This window comes from Rutilus rutilus (assembly GCF_951802725.1).
Source record: "Rutilus rutilus genome assembly, chromosome: 10".
NCBI lineage: Eukaryota > Metazoa > Chordata > Actinopteri > Cypriniformes > Leuciscidae > Rutilus > Rutilus rutilus.
Window position 1 is genome coordinate 20,087,774 of NC_140215.1, and position 19,029 is coordinate 20,106,802.

A 19,029-nucleotide genomic window follows, 5' to 3' on the forward strand; every position below is an offset into this window, starting at 1 on the left:
AATGTTTTCTAAGAATTCATACAAGCTTGCGAATGAGGAAGCTAAAAAGAAGGGCTATGACCTACGAGGTGATGCCATTGCCATCAAAGCAGCCAAGGCTTCCAGGGACATCATCAGTGATGTGAGTATTTTGATTTACAGCATTAAAAAGTCAACAAAACATTTCATATCATAAAATTAACTCATGTCATAAACTACTCTTTCTTTTAAACAGTACAAGTACAAGACTGGTTATCGTAAGCAAGTTGGTCATCACATTGGAGCCCTCAGCGTCCAGGATGATCCTTTGCTAATGCTGGCTTTGAATTCAGCTAGAATTGCTAGTGATGCTCTCTACAAGAAGGACTTCAACAAGTCCAAGACCAAGTTCCACCTCCCAGTGGACCTGTTGTCTCTTGAGCTGGCCAAGAAATGTCAGATCCAGGTCAATGATTTCAACTACAGAACCCACCTGCACAACTGGACCTGCCTGCCAGACTCCAATGACGTTGTCCAGGCCAGGAAAGTCTATGATCTTCAGAGTGATGTAAGCTGCTACATAGATATGCTATATATAGGATTTTAAAAAGCGAGATCTCGATTTTTCAAAAACATCCAGTTTATACAGGCATATAATTTCTGTACATAATGACAATGTTTTTGCTATGTTTGTTCTCAGGCGGTGTACAGAGCTGATCTTAAATGGCTTCAAGGGATGGGATGGGTCCCCATTGGTTCGATTGATGTTGAGAAGGTTAAAAAGGCTGGAGATATCCTAAGTGAACAGAAGTACCGTCAGCACCCAAGCAACTTCAAGTTCACTTGCACAACTGAAGACATGCCACTGGTCTTGGCCAAAAACAATGCAGGCATCATGAACAAGGTAGCCTGATTTGATCAGTACCATAATTGTCTTCTCTTTTCCATTGTAATGTGTATAGATACTTTGCATATATGATTCTTTTTATTTTTCTTTACACTATAGAAAAGCTATGTGGAAGCTTGGGAAAAGGATAAGACCAAGATCCATGTCATGCCAGATACAATGGAGATATTGCTTGCCAAACAGAACAAAATTAACTACAGTGTGGTGAGTCATTCGGTTCAAGTCATTGAACTGATGATGAGAAGTTATATATTTTTTTCCCCAAATGTACTTTATTACTTTCTTAATAATTTTGTGGGCATTGAAATTAACTATTGTTCTTATTTCCAGAAACAATATACGCTTGCAAATGAGGAGGCCAAAAAGAAAGGCTATGACATGCGTGGTGATGCCATTTCTATTAAAGCAGCTAAAGCCTCTCGGGATATAATCAGTGATGTGAGTGCTCTTGTCCTTTCTTTATTCACAGTCATTCGTAGTTCATAGTCCAGAATGTTCTCCCAGTCTTTTATTCACTCTTATTGCCTTTTAATCATTTAATTGTAGTACAAGTACAAGACTGGTTATCGTAAGCAAGTTGGTCATCACATTGGAGCCCTAAGCGTCCAGGATGATCCTTTGCTCGTGCTGGCTTTGAATTCAGCTAGAATTGCTAGTGATGCTCTCTACAAGAAGGACTTCAACAAGTCCAAGACCAAGTTCAACCTCCCAGTGGACATGATAGCTTTTGAGTTGGCCAAGAAGAACCAGATCCAAGTCAATGATGCCAACTACAGAACCTACCTGCACAACTGGACCTGCCTGCCAGACTCCAATGACGTCGTCCAGGCCAGACAGTGTTATGAGATCCAGAGTGATGTATGTCTATTTAAAGTCCTCTTGACTTTTGTTATTTTTTGCTACAATCATGGCAAATTATTCATATATATATATATATTATTTTTATTTTATTATTATTTTGTCTGTGCAATTAGGCAGTGTACAAGGCTGATCTGAAATGGCTTCGAGGATTAGGATGGGTTCCCATTGGTTCAGTTGACGTTGAGAAAGTGAAAAAGGCTGGGGAAATCCTGAATGAAAGGAAGTACCGTCAGCACCCAAGCAACTTTAAGTTCACCGTTACTACTGAAGACATGCCACTAGTTTTAGCTAAAAATAATGCTACTATTGCAAATAAGGTAAATCTTGTCAGTAGGTTTCTGAACACAAGAACTCTTACAAATAGCTTAAAGTTGTAAATGTCTGACAATTTTATTCAACTCTTCTAGAAACTTTACACTGAAGCCTGGGACAAGGATAAAACGAAAATCCACATTATGCCTGACTGTATGGATGTTCTGTTGGCAAAGCAGAACAATATAAATTACAGTGAGGTATGTACAGTATATGTTTGAAATATTCACATTTTCATTTTTTTCTGATAACTCTAAATCTGTCAAATATTTCCCAATTTTAGAAAAGGTATAAACTTGCCAATGAAGAATCTAAGAAGAAGGGCTATGATTTGCGCGGTGATGCTATTGCTATCAAAGCAGCTAAGGCATCCAGGAATATCGTCAGTGATGTGAGTGACTTTTTTAAACATAGCTTGTGCCAAACGCACACATTATTATTCACAATTACTTTCTAAAACCTTTTTATTTATTATTTTTAGTACAAGTACAAGGCTGGTTACCGTAAGCAAGTTGGTCATCACATTGGAGCCCTAAGCGTCCAGGATGATCCTTTGATCATGCTGGCCTTGAACTCAGCTAGGATTGCTAGTGATGCTCTCTACAAGAAGGACTTCAACAAGTCCAAGACCAAGTTCCACCTCCCAGTGGACCTGTTGTCTCTTGAGCTGGCCAAGAAATGTCAGATCCAGGTCAATGATTTCAACTACAGAACCCACCTGCACAACTGGACCTGCCTGCCAGACTCCAATGACGTTGTCCAGGCCAGGAAAGTCTATGATCTTCAGAGTGATGTAAGCTGCTACATAGATATGCTATATATAGGATTTTAAAAGAAAAGTCTATGATCTCCGTAGCGATGTACGTTTGTCAAGCTAAAATGGCATTCTATTATTTCTACAGATACTTTTTAATCAAATATGAACTGTATAGTTTTGCAAAGTAACATTTCCTCTTCACCTCAGGCTGTGTACAAAGCAGACATGGAGTTTATGACTGGTCTAGGATGGGTCCCCATTGGCTCGGTTGATGTCCTGAAAGCAAAGAAAGCAGCTGAGATCCTCAACGAGCGACTCTACAGACAGAAACCACAAACATTCAAGTATACACAAGACATGCAGTCCATGCCTTTGGTGCTTGCAAAGGCAAATGCTCAAACTATGGATCAGGTTAGTAGAATAAATGTAATATGATTGGAATCCAACTGAACTATGTCAACACAATTCTCTGGCGAACAATTTAGTCACAATATCAATTACTACATAAGGTTTAGTATACATTAATTTGCATATATGACTCTCTTATGTTATTTTTGATCCGTTGCAAGATGTTCTTGTTGTCCTTAATTACAGCTGACACAGTATTGAAATTGTTTCTGACAACATATTCTTTTCATTCTAGCGTCAGTACCATGCAGCATGGGAGGCTGACAAGATAAAGATCCATATCCCTCCTGATACCCCAGAGATTGTGCTCTCAAAGGCTAATGCAATTACCAATAGTAGGGTAGGTATCACTTTTGAATGATTGTTTTTTCTTCATTATATTTTTTGTTTTAGTTTAAGTTGTTAAACTAAGCCTCTCAAATTCATGCATTCTGTTTGATTTCCAAATTAATCCAATTCAGCATTTCACTTCAGAAAAACATAAAATACAAAATAAAATTCTGCTTACAGAAACTATACAGACAAGCGGTTGAGGACATTTTCAGGAAAGGCTATGACATCAAAACCGATGCTGTCGCCATCAAAGCTGCTAAAAAATCCAGAGAAATTATTAGTGATGTGAGTATATACGGTCTAGAAAGTCACACTGATATTACAAGCTGATTGATACATTTTCTCTCTTATTGCCCTGTCATGTAAATATAAATAGGAGACATCTTTAATGCTGCAATCATCCTTCTCTTGCAGTACAAGTACAAGGCTGGTTACCGTAAGCAAGTTGGTCATCACATTGGAGCCCTCAGCGTCCAGGATGATCCTTTGATTATGCTTGCCTTGAACTCAGCAAAGATTGCTAGTGATGCTCTCTATAAGAAGGACTTCAACAAGTCCAAGACCAAGTTCCACCTCCCAGTTGACCTGCTGTCTCTTGAACTGGCCAAGAAATGTCAGATCCAAGTCAATGATGCCAACTACAGAACCTACCTGCACAACTGGACCTGCCTGCCAGACTCCAATGACGTCGTCCAGGCCAGGAAAGTCTATGATCTTCAGAGCGATGTGAGTTTCTGTAAAATTTTTTATTTGTAATCGTAATCAATTGATCTCCACTACCAGCATTGTCTGCTTTCTTACTATTTCTCATGTATTTCTGCCATCAGGCTGTGTATAAGGCTGATATGGAATGGATCAGAGGTACAGGATGGGTACCCATTGGCTCGGTTGATGTAGTGAAGGCTAAAAAGGCTGGTGAGATTCTGAGTGAAAGGAAATACCGACAGCATCCAAGCACCTTAAAGTATACTAGCAAGACAGATTCCGTACCTTTTGCTCTTGCCCAAGCCAATGCCAAGATCATGGACAAGGTATTTTTTTCCTAGAAGATTTCACTAATATGTGTAAAGGTTAAAAAAATTAAATCACTGTTTGAAATCACTGTTGCAGGTTGGGGTTGTGTAGTGCATAGATGCATGTGTCTATCTTTTTGTCTTCATTATTATTGCATTGCAGAGTGCATATGTTGATGCCTGGAATAAGGAGAAGATCCATATCCATGTCATGCCAGACACCCCTGAGATCGTGCTTGGAAAACAGAACAAACTCAACACAAGCATCGTAAGTATAGAAACACTGTTTCGTAGTGACTAATAAACCAGAAATAAATGCACAATAGGTAATGTTTCAAATCCTGTTAAATCAGTATGTGTTGATTCCCCATGTTCTTGCAGAAATATTACCGTCAAGACTATGAGAACAGCCTTAAGAAGGGCTACTTCCTGCCTAAGGATGCCATCGCAGTGAAATCTGCCAAGGCTTCCAGAGACATCATTAGTGATGCAAGTATCATTGTGGATCTTATCTAACACATTAAACACACTCTGTTAAATGATAGTGCTCAATCTCTTTTATGCATTAAAACCTTGCAGTACAAGTACAAAACCGGATACAGGAAGCAGCAAGGACACCACATTGGCGCCCTCAGCATCCATGATGATCCCTTAATCATGCTAGCCTTGAACTCAGGCAATATTTCTAGTGATCTTCTGTACAAGAAAGATTTCAACAAATCAAAGACCAAGTACAACCTCCCAGCGGACCTGCTGTCTCTTGAGCTGGCTAAGAAATGTCAGATCCAGGTCAATGATTTCAACTACAGAACCTACCTGCACAACTGGACCTGCCTGCCAGACTCCAATGATGTCGTCCAGGCCAGGAAGGTCTATGATCTGCGCAGTGACGTACGTATATGATTAGTTTTACACACTGTGCTGTTTACATTGGTTTGTTATATTACTAAATTAACATTTTTGTCGTAAACTTTCAAACTAGGCTGTATACAAAGCTGACCTTGAGTGGATACGTGGGTGTGGCTGGTTGACGCAAGGATCTATTGATGTCATCAAAGCCAAGAATGCTCAGACGATCCTCAACGAGAGACTGTATCGCCAGCCTCCCAGTACTGTCAAGTTCACCAGTGCTGTGGACTTGCCGGTCATCGTCTTAGCCAAGCAAAATGCTGACATCCTCAGTGATGTAAGATTATTGCCTTTCCTTTTGTACTTCACTGAGATTTTTATGTTCAGATTACAGTTGAAGACTGCTTAAAAATTATGAAGCATAAAAATTTATAGCACAAACACTGGGTAAAATTATATTTATTTTAATTTCAATTACATAGAATTATTAATCAAAACATTTAAATATAGGAAGAATATAGTTGTAGTAGTAATGATAGTAATTACGATTATGTGTACAGTTAATTAGAAATGTAAAATCTTTCTAAATTAGTGTAATAGACTTGTGAATTGAATTGTGTCTTTTTTGTTTTTGCGTCAATGTGTGCCAAATAAAGCCCTTAACCTTTTTTAGATTTTTTGATTTGAATTATTTTGTTCACAGAGGAAATACAGAGAAGCATGGGACAAAGATAAGACATCTGTCCACATCATGCCAAATACACCTGCCATCGAGTTGTCCAGAGCCAATGCCATTGCTGTCAGCAATGTAAGCAAACTCACATGCAGAATTGCTGAGTATTGCTAAAATTAACTTTATTTTATGAGCTTATTATGCTATTAAACTATTGGGTAACACTTTCCACTTTTTGTCCTGTTGCAGAAAAGGTATACCAAAGACTGGGATGCTGCAAAGGCAAAGGGATACCAGATAAAAGAGGATGCCATTTCTGTGATCAAGGCTAGAGCCTCCAGAGACATAGCCAGTGACGTAAGAAAACCCAAATTCATGTTTTTTCTGTCTGTTTTCTAAACTTTGTAGTATTTTCTCTCTCTTAAATTGTAAAAGGTGAAATGTTCCCCTCAGTTATTTAAGAGTAATGTAAATATGAATACTTCAAATCTTTCAAATGCAGTACAAGTACAAGGCTGGTTACCGTAAGCAAGTTGGTCATCACATTGGAGCCCGCAGCATCCAGGATGATCCTCTGCTCATGCTGGCCTTGAACTCAGCTAGGATTGCTAGTGATGCTCTCTACAAGAAGGACTTTAACAAGTCCAAGACCAAGTTCAACCTCCCAGTGGACCTGCTGTCTCTTGAGCTGGCTAAGAAATGTCAGATCCAAGTCAATGATGCCAACTACAGAACCTACCTGCACAACTGGACCTGCCTGCCAGACTCCAATGACGTCGTCCAGGCCAGGAAAGTCTATGATCTGCGTAGTGATGTAAGTTGAGCTTTGACTGAACAGTTAAAATGGTTCCATTGAAAAAAATCTAGGAAATAGTGTGATATTTTCTTTCACTTGATTGTTTTTGTTGTTTAGGCTGTGTACAAGGCTGACATGGAGTGGCTCAGGGGATGTGGATGGATTCCCCATGAGTCTGTTGAAGTTATCAAAGTTAGGAATGCCCAAAAGATTCTGGCTGAAGTAAGTCTTTTGGCACTATATACTGTAGCTATTTCTACCAATGAGTTTATGCAAGACAGAGGTGTGATTGTTTTTTTTCTGATTCACAGAGAGGCTACCGTGTGAAGCTGGACGATCAGAAATTTACAACACCCATTGAAAGAATTGATTTTGTGCACTCCAAAAACGCAGCTGAAGTGCTCAATGAGGTAAGCATTACGACATAGTTTGCAATCATCCATTCATGCAAAGGAAAACAACAATGATAAACAATGCTAAAATTGTAATTACGTTTAAATTTAAATTTAATTTTACATTTTCATTTAATGAAAAGAGAAATGAAATCAATTAAATTCATCAAACAATGTACTCTGATTATGCAAGCAGTTTCCATACATGTTACATTTTTTAACTTTCAGTTTCAAAGCCATATCATTAAAATGTTTCTTAATATTGGCACAGGGTGATAATGGCCAGCAGCCATTTCACCCTGTAGCCCAAGACTGGTTGCCCACTGAAGCTAAGCAGGGTTGAGCCTGGTCAGTACATGGATGGGAGACCTCCTGGGAAAACTAGGTTGCTGCTGGAAGAGGTGTTAGTGAGCCCAGCAGGGGGTGCTCACCCTGTGGTCTGTGTTGGTCCTGTGACGGGGACACTATACTGTCAAAGAGCACAGTCCTTCGGATGAGACGTTAAACCGAGGTCCTGACTCTCTGTGGTCATTAAAAATCCCAGGATGTCCTTTGGAAAAAAGAGTTGGGGTTTAACCCCGGCATCCTGGCCAAATTTGCCCATTGGCCCCTGTCCATCATGGCCTCCCAATCATCCCCATACGTACTGATTGGCTTCATCACTCTGTCTCCTCTCCACCAATAAGCTGGTGTGTGGTGGGCGTTCTGGCGCAATATGGCTGCCATCGTATCATCCAGGTGGATGCTGCACATTGGTGGTGGTTGAGGAGATCCCCCCCCTTCTATGTAAAGCGCTTTGAGTACCCAGAAAAGCGCTATATAAATGTAACAAATTATTATTTTTTTATATCATTTTTAATAGTGAATGAATGGAGTAAGAGATTTTTAGGGCACACTTCATGCTTGAACCTCTAATAAGCATTGGTTTTCCATGTAGTTACTCAAACAACAGAGCTTTTACAGTATATTTAGTTTGCAATATGTTCTCTCCAAACATATGACTGTTCTCTAAGTGTCCTCTTTGTTTTGTCTTCTCAGGCTAAGTACCGTGAGGCCTGGCACCAGGACAAGACTAAATACACCTTGACAGACTCCCCAGTTCTAGCTACAGCAAGGGAAGTGGCCAAAATGCACCACCCGGTAAAGTATTTTTTTCTTTTTGAGAAAAAAATATTGTCTGTAAGAATTGTTGAATAAAAAAGTTGAATAGTAACAAAAATGACATTTTGAACATCACTTGTAGCATTTGTACACCAAAAACTGGAACAAGGTCAAATCCACATCATACTTCATGCCCGGAGATGCAGTCCCAATTAAACAATGCATCAACACCAGTAAAGTGCAGAGTGATGTAAGTAAATAAATAATCCTAATCCTAAACCCATTTTACCTTAATTTTATTTATGTATGCAAATAAATCTTCCTCTTTTTTTTGCAGTACAAGTACAAGGCTGGTTATCGTAAGCAAGTTGGTCATCACATTGGAGCCCTAAGCGTCCAGGATGATCCTTTGCTCGTGCTGGCTTTGAATTCAGCTAGAATTGCTAGTGATGCTCTCTACAAGAAGGACTTCAACAAGTCCAAGACCAAGTTCAACCTCCCAGTGGACATGATAGCTTTTGAGCATGCAAAGAAGTGCCAGATCCAAGTTAATGATGACAACTACAGAACTCGCTTGCACCAGTGGACATGCATGCCCGATCAAAATGATGTCATTCAGGCCCGTAAAGTGTATGAATTAGCCAGTGACGTAAGTATTGGATGAAGAGGTTTTTAAATCAAAATAATTGTTCTCGTTTATTGAAATACAGAAACAATTTACATTTTCAATTACTATATAAAACATCTGATTTAACTGATTTTAATATAATATAATATAATGTAATGCAATGTAACATAATGTATAATATAATGTAATGTAATGCAATGTAACGTAATGTATAATATAATATGATGTAATGTAATGTAATACAATGTAATGTAATGTAATGTAATGTAATAATACTCTCCCACCAGAATGTCTACAAAGCAGATCTGGAATGGTTACGTGGTTGTGGATGGGTGGCTGCTGATTGTGTAGATCATGTCAAAGTCCGAAAAGCCCAACAGATTATAAACGAAGTAAGTTTGACCACACTTTTTTTTGTCAAACTTCTCTGTTATAATAAAACCTCCATTATCTTACAACAATGCCTGTTTCTTTTCCCCACACAGAGACTTTATAAGAAGGATGCTAAAGACAACTTTAGCAAATTTACTCACATTGTGGATCGCCCTGAGGTTGTCCTTGCAAAGGTTAACGCATTCAACCTCAGCGATGTAAGTGTCTTTCAGATTTTGGCATTTTCATCTTCATTGGCGAATACTGATGTGAAAGAGGTTAACTTATCAATTGGGTCGATATTTCTGTTGTTACTCAGCTAAAGTACAAAGAATCATTTAACCTGGAGAAGGGTCACTACATTGGATCTGAAGATACACCACAGCTGGCTCACTCTAGAGATGTTGCAAAGATGATCAGTGAGGTAACAAAGTCCATTCCAGACATGTTTGTATACGTTTAGATGTTATATATGTGATGAATTGCATTTAGGATATTGTGTTGTTGTTATTCTAGAAATTGTACAAAATCAACTGGGATGAGAGCAAAGCCACTGGCTACCAGCTGAACCATGAATATATGCCAGTACAAATAGCCAAGAGAACCAGAGACATTGCCAGTGATGTGAGTATCAAAAATGAATTAATATGAAATAAAATAGACCCTTTCCTTATTGCCACATAACTTGGGTCAGTTACTGACAGTGCAGTGTTTAAAAAAGGCTTTTTAATATTATACCCATATTGATTGTTTGCTTCAAACACTGTTAAATACTGGTTTAGAAGGGATGATTGTTGATTCTTTCTTGTATTGAAACACCGCAGTATAAGTACCATGATGCCCATGAGAAAGCCAAAGGCCACTATTTGGCTTCAACTCTGGTTGACTACCCTGAGGTGGTTCGCTCTGGCCATATGGAGAAGATGAAAAATCTGGTGAGTTGTTTTTATTATTACCATGCTTGAGGTCTAAGATCGCTGTACTTTGATATCCACTTGATTTATCTTAAGTTTAACTCCTCATCAACCAGACTTTTTTCAATCTGTCCATCAGAGAGACTACCACAAAGACTACAATGAAACCAAAACTAAGCTCCACATTCCTGCTGATATGATCAGCCATGTGGTTGCCAAGAAATGCCAGGAAATCCTAAGTGATGTGCTATACCGTACACACCTGCACCAGTGGACATGCCACCCTGATCAGAACGATGCCATCCGTGCACGCAAGGCCAATGAGATCTTGAGTGATGTAGGTTATTTAAGTGATATTTTGAATGTGTCAGACCTGTTCAGTGGCTACATTTGACTAATTTCTCCCTGGCAGGTGTTCTACAAAGAAGACCTGAACTGGATGAAGGGCGTTGGCTGTTACGCCTGGGACACTCCTGAGATCGTACGTGCCAAGAAATCATATGAGCTACAGAGTGATGTGAGTAACATTTTCAACTCATCTTGTAGTTTACAATAAAGACACAATATTGTGTTTCCACCTGTTTGAAGGTTTAATTATTTTTTTCCACACAGATTAAATACAAAGCAGAAGGCAAGAAGGAATGGAACAACTACTCCATTGTGACAGACACCCCTGTATATGTGACTGCCATCCTGGGCCACACTTGGGCCAGTGAGGTTTGTACTCCCATTAACTGATAAGTCAGATCAGTACTATCAAGAGCTCTATACTTTGGAGTTCAAAAGGTAATACGCTGCATATTTTATGTTTCATCTTCAGTTGAACTACAGAGAGGCATATCATAAGGAGAAGCATATTTACACCACCATTCTGGACACCCATGACTACGCAAGATGCTTCAACCTGAAGGAGATCTACAGCACCGTAAGCCTGCGAGAAAAGCTCTAAAATCCTGAGTTCCTGGTTTTATTTGTTGTCCCAGTTCTTGAAATGTTCTTTGTGTACATTTAGAAAGCATATTCTGCTGCTTGGGACAAGATCAAGGCCAAGAGCTACAACATCCCTCACGATTCCCATGCCTTGGTCCATGCCAAACAACAGAAGGTCATCCTGAGCAATGTGAGTCCTTTCTCCAGTCCCTTCTCCAGTACTTACTTATACCTCCATATAGAGGGAACCGCCTGAGTGTCCTAAACATACTGGCTGTTAAACCTTCCTTGGTTTTTGTAGGTTAAATACAAGGAAGATTATGAGAAGTTCAAGACCCTGTACAGTCTGCCTAAGTGTCTTGAGGACGACCCCGCCACTGCAAGATGTATCAAAGCTGGAAAACTGGTTCTGGATGTGAGTAAAGCATCAGCTGAGGTTCAGCTTTGTAACTTACCAAATCTACAAACAATTAAAAGCTCTTTTGTAACACCTTTTTCATTAGCGCCTGTACAAAGACAAATATGAGAAGACCAAGGCTAAAATCAATATACCTCCCGACATGCTTGACATCGTAGCCGCACGCAATACTCAGAAGACTGTTAGTGGGGTCGACTACCGTAAATACCTGCACCAGTGGATCTGCCTGCCTGACATGCAGGTGTATGTACATGCCCGCAAGGTCAACGAGCAACTGAGCGACGTGAGTTATCCAAACACATCCAAACACGTTTCATGTTTTTGTGTATTGTCATATGCAAATGGAAAGCACGTTAGGTTCCACTACCTGAGATTGTTTTGAGGTCTTTTTGTTGCTGTAACCCTGTATTATTGCATCTAATTTAGATCTTCTACAAAGATGACCTCAACTGGTTAAAGGGTATTGGCTGCTACACTTGGGACACTCCTGAGATTCTTCGTTGCAAGCAATCTATGAAACTGCAGAGTGACGTAAGTGTAACCTCAATTCATTTTCTTTCATGCTCCTCCTACTCCATAATCATCTCACATCTGATTTTCTTGTTCTGTGTGATACTCTCTTTCAGAATCTGTATAGAGCTAAGGGAATCGAGCATTTTAAGGAGTACTCTGTGGTCATGGACACCCCTGTCTATGAAACATGCAAGCTGAGCGCTAAGAACTTGAGCGAGGTAACACCTCAAAAACATGTATCAGAATGCCTTTATTGCATTTTGATTGAAGCAGAATCTTTTAACTCATATCATTCATGTCTGCAGCTCAACTACCGTCATGACTATGTCACAAATGTCATGGGTAAAAACACTGCTCCTGCTGTGACTGTCGATACTGAAAGGGCCCGTCAAGCCAACTACATCCAGAGCGAAGTATGACGTCTCTTAGCAATTCATAAGAATATGTACTGGTCTCTCCATTGATGAATGCTTCAACCACATCCTTTCTTTCTTTTTAGAACTTCTACAAAGAGGCCAATAAGATCTGTATGCCTACCGGATACACTCTGCCTTATGACACTCCACTCAACAAACAGGCCAAAGCCAACAGCATCGTCACCAGCAATGTACGAGAACACCTCAATTCTCAAAATAAAAAAAGAGTCAAATGTTATGATTGCTCACAACATGATTTCTCATCTGATGTTCCAATCTCTGTAGATTAAGTACAGGGAAGCCTATGATCTGATGAAAGCCAGGAACTACAAACTAGATCCTGAAGGTGTCAACTTTCTCACCATCAGGAATGCCAACAAGGTCACCAACCAAGTAAGTACAATATCCATGTAGAGCGTTTCACTTTGGAATTTTTAACTCATGAGCAAGAATATTAACAAGGTTGCATTTTGTCATAGCGGCTGTATCGTCAGAAATATGAGAAGGAAAAGGACAAGATCCACTCTGAGTATGACACACCTGAGATCAGACAGGTTAAGGCCACTCAGCAAGCAATCAGTGATGTAAGTATGTCTTTATTGTTAAATATGAGTTCATACTATACCACCAGAATTATCAGATGCTCTATTGATGGTTTATTTTCCTCTACAGGTGTGCTATAAGGAAAAGTACTACAACAGCAGAGGAACTTTTCTGCCAATGACCCTCACCCCACAGATGTTGCACTGCTTCCATGTCAATGAGCTAAACAGCGATGTAGGTGTCCCCCATACATGCACCTAAATTTACTGTGACACATTGTATACTGGAAACGTTGCATTTGCCCTCTTGACATTTTCAGGTATAATAACTGTTCTTATATCTCCTGCAGCTGAAATATAAAGAGGATCTGCATTGGCTGAGAGGTATTGGCTGCTTTATGGTGGACTCCCCTGAGATGAACCGAATCCGTGAGATCGGCAAATTTAGAGTAATTATTCATTTAATTATTATCATGCATGCCACATTTCATTCATACTGGTTTATTCTGATGATTTTTTTTTATTTTATCTATTTGCTAGAAATCGTATGAAGTTGATGCTAAGAAGAACTTTTCCAACTTCAGTGTGGTCCTGGACACACCAGAGTACAAGCGTGTGTCTGAACTCAAGACCCACATGAGTGATGTAAGTGATTTTGTTGCATCCTCAAGCTTTATACCTCAGTTATAGACTCCATCATTCCTGTTTTAAAGCCTATCCACATCCTTCAATGTCTCTTTATCTGTTTTTATCCTCAGATGGTGTATCGAGCTGATGGCAATAAGGAAAAGACAAAATGCACCACCACTGTGGATGGCCTGGACATTAAGAGAGCCAAGTGGGCACAGTCTCTCACCAACAAGGTAAATCACTTTTAGCCCAAACCCTAATTAAACATAAATAATGACTTGTTATAATATGTCAAATTAAAAGATCATACTAAGGGTTCAAAATGAAATGGGTCAGGTTTTACAAATGATAGTCAGACCCTCGCTGATGTAATTGATGTAAAAAAACAAAAGCGATTTCCAGTCAAAGACATGCAGTTTACTGAAGAAAGCATCTGTCACATGCTTCAGATTTTGATTCCGTTCAGTTGGAAGATATTTATATTTTGAGCTGAAATTGTCTCAATTTGTCATGCATCTCCTAGCAACAAGCACATATTTCTGTGTGAGTTTGTTGATTTCAGATGGACTTCTGGTTGTTTGTGGTAGTGTGTGATCCTCAGTCATTTAGTGTAAAGTCCAGTTTTTCTCTGTAACCATTTACAAAGTCGACAAGTGTATGATGCCTAGTGTTTTTAAATCTGTTCTAGTAAATCTTCTCAATTTACCAGAAAAAAAAATTGCCTATACAGATTTGCCTATATAATACTGGTGTCTCTTCACAGTACCAGTACGTTGATCTGGCATCTAAGGAGAGGGCCTTCTTCACCCCAGAATCACATACTCCCATCATGGATCATGCCCGTTCCATGAAAGTGGTGTACAGTGAGGTAATTTTTTTTTAACACCAAGATCCTTTTTAGCAAAGTATAACATGTGTGTATGCAGAAAAGCCTGTAATTCATCTTTTGTGTCATCTTTAGAAAAAGTACAAGGAACAGTATGAGAAGATGAAGCATAAGTATACTCCCATTCATGACACACCAATCCTGGTTCGTTCTAAGAAGGCCTACCTCAATGCCAGCGATGTAAGTCAACCAGATTCTTTATTTCTTCCTTTACTGGCCTGGTCAATATCAGTTATAGAGCCGCCCTAACAATCTATATAATTTCTCTCCAGTTGCGCTACAAGGAGACCTTTGAGCTTGCTAAGGGACACTACCACGCTGACAAAGACGCACTGGATATTCTCTGTGCCAAGAGGGTCAGAGATGATATCAGTGAGGTTAGTAAACTAAGAGACTTTTTGTTTGCTTTGAACATGAAAAATGTGATTTAGTGAGGAATCCTGTCACTCACTCTCTCCTTTTCTCAGGTCAAATACAGGGAGAAGTACATCAGCACATTGGGCACCTGGAAGTCCATCCCTGACCGCCCTGAGTTCTTCCACAGCAGGATTGTGAGGGACTGCGTCAGTGATGTGAGTATAACTAAACCCACCTTCTCTTTTTATTCTGTAATTCATCAGCTCACAGTGTCAATAACAGAAGCTCATAGTGCTGTTTAACCACTGTCACATGTTCTTCTCCACTTTAGGTCAAGTACAAAGAAGATCTGGACTGGCTCAAGGGCATCGGCTGCTATGTGTGGGACACACCTGAGATGGTGCAGGCTGAACACAACAAGACCCTATACAGCGAAGTAAAGAGCATCCACAATTTTACTAATTTCTACTACAGATGTGTTAATGAATACAGTTATGGACCCTTTTCGCATCAGATAAAAAAATAAAAAATAAAAAGCATGGTGTGATACAGAAAAGTATAAAGTACAATGAATATTCAATGGCATACAACAAAAACCGCCTCTCTCTTTTTAAATACTCTCTTCTATCTTTTTTTTTTTTTTTTGACAGAGGCTATACAAAGCGTCATTCGAGAAGAACAGAGCCAACTTCAAATACACATGTGACACACCATTCTTTGAGGCTGCCAAGAACGCTTCCCTTTTGATAAATGATGTAAGTCAATAGAAGCATGACTTCATATCATAATACTGTAGTATATTAAATGCTAAATACAGTTTGAGTAATGAAGCAAGAGAATGCTAGCAAGAATGCTGTAAAAATACAACAAAGAAAAATTGTGTACATAACCTGTGTTTCTTCCACTGCCTCTATAATGGTTACATCTTTAAAGGTAAACTATTGCAACATGCTTAATACCACCTACAACTGTTAGTTTCCTTTATATTTCATGAAAAATATATATATATTTCCATATCTTTACTAAAATTTCACTTTGAATTTACCTGTCATGACATATTTTCTCCTCCTGAATGAATGTTCATCCTCACTGCTCTCAAGGCAGTTGTCTTTAACTCCTTTTTTGAAATCCTGAGCAGAGGTCCTACCGTGCCAGCTATGAAAAGTCTAAGGATAAGTACTCCATAATTGTAGATGACCCTAGAAACATCTTGGCTAAGGAGGCCAGCAAGCTGAGTCAGGTAAAGCCACCAGCTCCAGCCGCCCCCTCCGGGTCCATCGCCTGATACAGGGGCCCGAGCATGAGGTCGTCTCCGATCCAATGGATGGCTCTGTCGCATGGCTACAACGTCACTTGATTGTGTCTCTTTCTCTCCCCTGATTTAGGTGTCTGCTAGTTTGCCATTCAAAAAACCCAAATGGGAATTTTTGAGTGTGCACAGCTAGGTCCATATCTGTGTGCTCCAGATAGGGCTCCATCTAAACAGTTTGATTGTTAGGTCATGAGTTAGGTGGGGATAAGGTTAAGTTTACTCTTGTGAAATTGCTTATTTGGAGTACACAGTTTGGTACTTAGCTTCTCTTTCTGGACTTCAGGAGTTGCTCTCTGTCTCTGTCTTCAATTGTGGCATGATTTGCGCATCTGTGTTTGTGTGTTTCCTCAATGGACAGGGAAAATATAAATGCAAGGCCAAGGAGTTACTCAAGAGTGGCTGCAATGAGCTGCTCCGTCCTGATATTCTCGTTGCCATGTTCAACTCTGGCATGTGGAGTAAGGTAACCATCTGCCCACTGGTAGAGTCTTCCAAGCCCCCTAGAAATCTCATCTCTTCATTAATGCACCCCTAACATCACCTTTAGTGGTAATATCCAACCTTTAACTATTACTACTTTGGTTTTTCCACCATAGGCTGCTTTTAAAACACATCCATTGACCACTTTCCTTAACTTTCTCACTTTCTTAAAAGGTGTGCTGCATTCATACAGTAGTTAGCTATATAATGGAAGTAGATTTTAACTGAAAAGTAAACTATGTTAGAATATGGATGTTTTGTATAAATGTCAGGTCATCACAATTTTTCAGAGCAAGTTGTCACACGTTTTATTCTGAAAAATATTGATAAACTAGCAAAAACCTACCCTAATTTAAGGTGTCATGGTGGTGTTTTCCTTTAGTTTCTTTAAATCAGTTTATTATTTTGCAATGAACAAAGAATCAATGATGCATTTTTTAATTATTAGTAAATAAATGTATTAAAATATAATAAAATAAAATAATTTGTTCAAAATGTCACAAAAAAAATTATAAATAGAAGCACTAATAAAAAGAAAATTAGAGACAAACATTTAGAGACAAAACGCCACGTTCAAAGGTTTGCAGAAGAGTATGAGCATAAAGGGTAAAGACATTATACAGTAGTAGTAATAAGCTGTAACTTGTCAATGTCTTTCTGTATGCTGTTGCCTGAAGCTGCTTTCCACCTCCATCTCCATTTTGTTTGACAGCACATTGCATGTTCTCTATTGCATGTATGTATGTGTGCGTCTTTATGGACTGCTAAAAATAAGTAATTATTTGCTCCTCTGAATAGATTGATTAAACCTTCCCTTTTAATGCACGGAATTGAGTTGTTATACATCTTAAATGTACTTTAACTTAAGTCTGTAATGATTAAACCTTCCCTTTTAATGCATGATATTGACAGTTGTTATACAACTTAAATATCACAGTATCCTGCTTAGTGATCCTTATAACAGTAAATATAATACTGTAAAAATTCCATTGATGTGAGGTCACCCTTATCTTCGTAATAGCTTTATATAAGATATGCTTCATTTGAATGGAAATGTGCTGTCTGTGATTATCATTTCTTATCCATTACTTCCTGTAGTGGAAGTACAAAGAGCAGTATGAACGTGCCAAGTCAAAATACACCTCAGTGTTGGAAACCCCTGATTACCAAGTTGCCAAGCGCAGCAAGCAAATCAGCGATGTGAGTATCATCACCATCTGCCTTCCACCTTCATGTGAAAAGCATTTATGATTTATACATACATACAGTAGACATTCCTAATGTTCAGTTAATAATCCAGTCATTGTATGGGAATGCATTATATTTTGGCTTCTCTGTTCACTTCTTTAGATTATATATAGGATGGAATACAACAAGACCAAAGCGAGAGGTTACACACTTGGACATGACACTCCCGCGAGCCAGCACATGAAGAGGGTCAAGGAGATCACCAGCAATGTAGGTTTACCCTTCTGTACATGTGCAAAAATGAACCAAATTCAAAACTATTTATGTCAGCATGTTTCATTTTAATCTTCTGGTTTTTTTTACAGCTGAAATACAAGGAAATGTATGAAAGAAACAAGGCTCACATCAACATGGCACCTGATGCTCACGAAATCCGTGCCGCCAAGGAGGCCTACAAGAACATAAGCAATGTGAGTCTGCTTTGATCTACACTGAGCATCTGTGAAGTTGAATCACAAGTCAGCATTTCATTATTTGTGTTTCTCCTACTTGTAGCTCGACTACAGGAAGAAGTATGAGGCCACCAAGAACAAGTGGATCTGGACTGTGGACAGACCTGATTTCCTCCATGCCGCTAGGAACAGTTACCAGCAGAGTGATGTTCGTACCACTACCACATTTTCTAGCATAGTTTCAGTTTTAGAGAGAATAATTACAGATTAATGAACAGATTTTTTTTGTAATTCACAGGTTGAGTACAAGTACGATAAGGAAATGATGAAGGGCTGCGTAATGTCTATCATTGATGATAAAAACACTATTTTGGCTAAGAAGAACTCTGACCTCGCTAGTGACGTGAGTGCCATTTTCCATACAGGACATTTGAAAATCAAAATATATGACTAGCTAAACTAACGAAAATCTCACTGTTCTTCAGGTGAAATATAAAGAGAAGTATGAGAAGGCCAAGGGCCAGTATGTGGCTGTCCATGACACGCCTCAAATCCTTCATGCTAAATCAGTGGCCAATCTTGTGTCTGAGGTATGGCACCAATATAATGTAATAATAACCAATATAAAGTT

At 39.1% G+C, this 19,029-nt stretch overlaps 1 protein-coding gene across 50 annotated transcripts in view; it reads left to right on the forward strand.

Moving 5' to 3' along the window:
• Window positions 1-19,029, forward strand: part of neb (nebulin) — a 59,897-nt gene that overhangs the window by 24,007 nt on the left and 16,861 nt on the right. For 45 of the 50 annotated variants that reach the window (XM_084420677.1, XM_084420644.1, XM_084420693.1 and 42 more), the window contains 62 exons: window positions 14-121; window positions 215-526; window positions 659-862; window positions 965-1,069; window positions 1,196-1,303; window positions 1,412-1,723; window positions 1,840-2,043; window positions 2,134-2,238; window positions 2,322-2,429; window positions 2,520-2,831; window positions 3,003-3,206; window positions 3,439-3,543; window positions 3,714-3,821; window positions 3,951-4,262; window positions 4,364-4,567; window positions 4,713-4,817; window positions 4,931-5,038; window positions 5,129-5,440; window positions 5,532-5,735; window positions 6,102-6,206; window positions 6,321-6,428; window positions 6,574-6,885; window positions 6,985-7,089; window positions 7,179-7,277; window positions 8,298-8,399; window positions 8,503-8,610; window positions 8,698-9,009; window positions 9,276-9,380; window positions 9,474-9,578; window positions 9,680-9,784; window positions 9,877-9,984; window positions 10,185-10,295; window positions 10,414-10,611; window positions 10,687-10,791; window positions 10,887-10,991; window positions 11,095-11,199; window positions 11,287-11,394; window positions 11,506-11,619; window positions 11,708-11,905; window positions 12,049-12,153; window positions 12,249-12,353; window positions 12,441-12,548; window positions 12,635-12,742; window positions 12,837-12,944; window positions 13,031-13,135; window positions 13,224-13,328; window positions 13,444-13,542; window positions 13,634-13,738; window positions 13,852-13,956; window positions 14,487-14,591; window positions 14,685-14,789; window positions 14,882-14,986; window positions 15,077-15,181; window positions 15,298-15,402; window positions 15,617-15,721; window positions 16,637-16,741; window positions 17,857-17,958; window positions 18,109-18,216; window positions 18,312-18,416; window positions 18,502-18,606; window positions 18,697-18,801; window positions 18,884-18,988. In XM_084420677.1, coding sequence (XP_084276803.1) covers window positions 14-121; window positions 215-526; window positions 659-862; window positions 965-1,069; window positions 1,196-1,303; window positions 1,412-1,723; window positions 1,840-2,043; window positions 2,134-2,238; window positions 2,322-2,429; window positions 2,520-2,831; window positions 3,003-3,206; window positions 3,439-3,543; window positions 3,714-3,821; window positions 3,951-4,262; window positions 4,364-4,567; window positions 4,713-4,817; window positions 4,931-5,038; window positions 5,129-5,440; window positions 5,532-5,735; window positions 6,102-6,206; window positions 6,321-6,428; window positions 6,574-6,885; window positions 6,985-7,089; window positions 7,179-7,277; window positions 8,298-8,399; window positions 8,503-8,610; window positions 8,698-9,009; window positions 9,276-9,380; window positions 9,474-9,578; window positions 9,680-9,784; window positions 9,877-9,984; window positions 10,185-10,295; window positions 10,414-10,611; window positions 10,687-10,791; window positions 10,887-10,991; window positions 11,095-11,199; window positions 11,287-11,394; window positions 11,506-11,619; window positions 11,708-11,905; window positions 12,049-12,153; window positions 12,249-12,353; window positions 12,441-12,548; window positions 12,635-12,742; window positions 12,837-12,944; window positions 13,031-13,135; window positions 13,224-13,328; window positions 13,444-13,542; window positions 13,634-13,738; window positions 13,852-13,956; window positions 14,487-14,591; window positions 14,685-14,789; window positions 14,882-14,986; window positions 15,077-15,181; window positions 15,298-15,402; window positions 15,617-15,721; window positions 16,637-16,741; window positions 17,857-17,958; window positions 18,109-18,216; window positions 18,312-18,416; window positions 18,502-18,606; window positions 18,697-18,801; window positions 18,884-18,988 — 8,676 coding nt within the window. Of the gene's footprint in view, window positions 1-13; window positions 122-214; window positions 527-658; window positions 863-964; window positions 1,070-1,195; window positions 1,304-1,411; window positions 1,724-1,839; window positions 2,044-2,133; window positions 2,239-2,321; window positions 2,430-2,519; window positions 2,832-3,002; window positions 3,207-3,438; window positions 3,544-3,713; window positions 3,822-3,950; window positions 4,263-4,363; window positions 4,568-4,712; window positions 4,818-4,930; window positions 5,039-5,128; window positions 5,441-5,531; window positions 5,736-6,101; window positions 6,207-6,320; window positions 6,429-6,573; window positions 6,886-6,984; window positions 7,090-7,178; window positions 7,278-8,297; window positions 8,400-8,502; window positions 8,611-8,697; window positions 9,010-9,275; window positions 9,381-9,473; window positions 9,579-9,679; window positions 9,785-9,876; window positions 9,985-10,184; window positions 10,296-10,413; window positions 10,612-10,686; window positions 10,792-10,886; window positions 10,992-11,094; window positions 11,200-11,286; window positions 11,395-11,505; window positions 11,620-11,707; window positions 11,906-12,048; window positions 12,154-12,248; window positions 12,354-12,440; window positions 12,549-12,634; window positions 12,743-12,836; window positions 12,945-13,030; window positions 13,136-13,223; window positions 13,329-13,443; window positions 13,543-13,633; window positions 13,739-13,851; window positions 13,957-14,486; window positions 14,592-14,684; window positions 14,790-14,881; window positions 14,987-15,076; window positions 15,182-15,297; window positions 15,403-15,616; window positions 15,722-16,104; window positions 16,207-16,636; window positions 16,742-17,856; window positions 17,959-18,108; window positions 18,217-18,311; window positions 18,417-18,501; window positions 18,607-18,696; window positions 18,802-18,883; window positions 18,989-19,029 lie in introns of all 50 variants that reach the window. The other 5 variants (XM_084420666.1, XM_084420683.1, XM_084420681.1 and 2 more) reach the window with 1 other exon arrangement.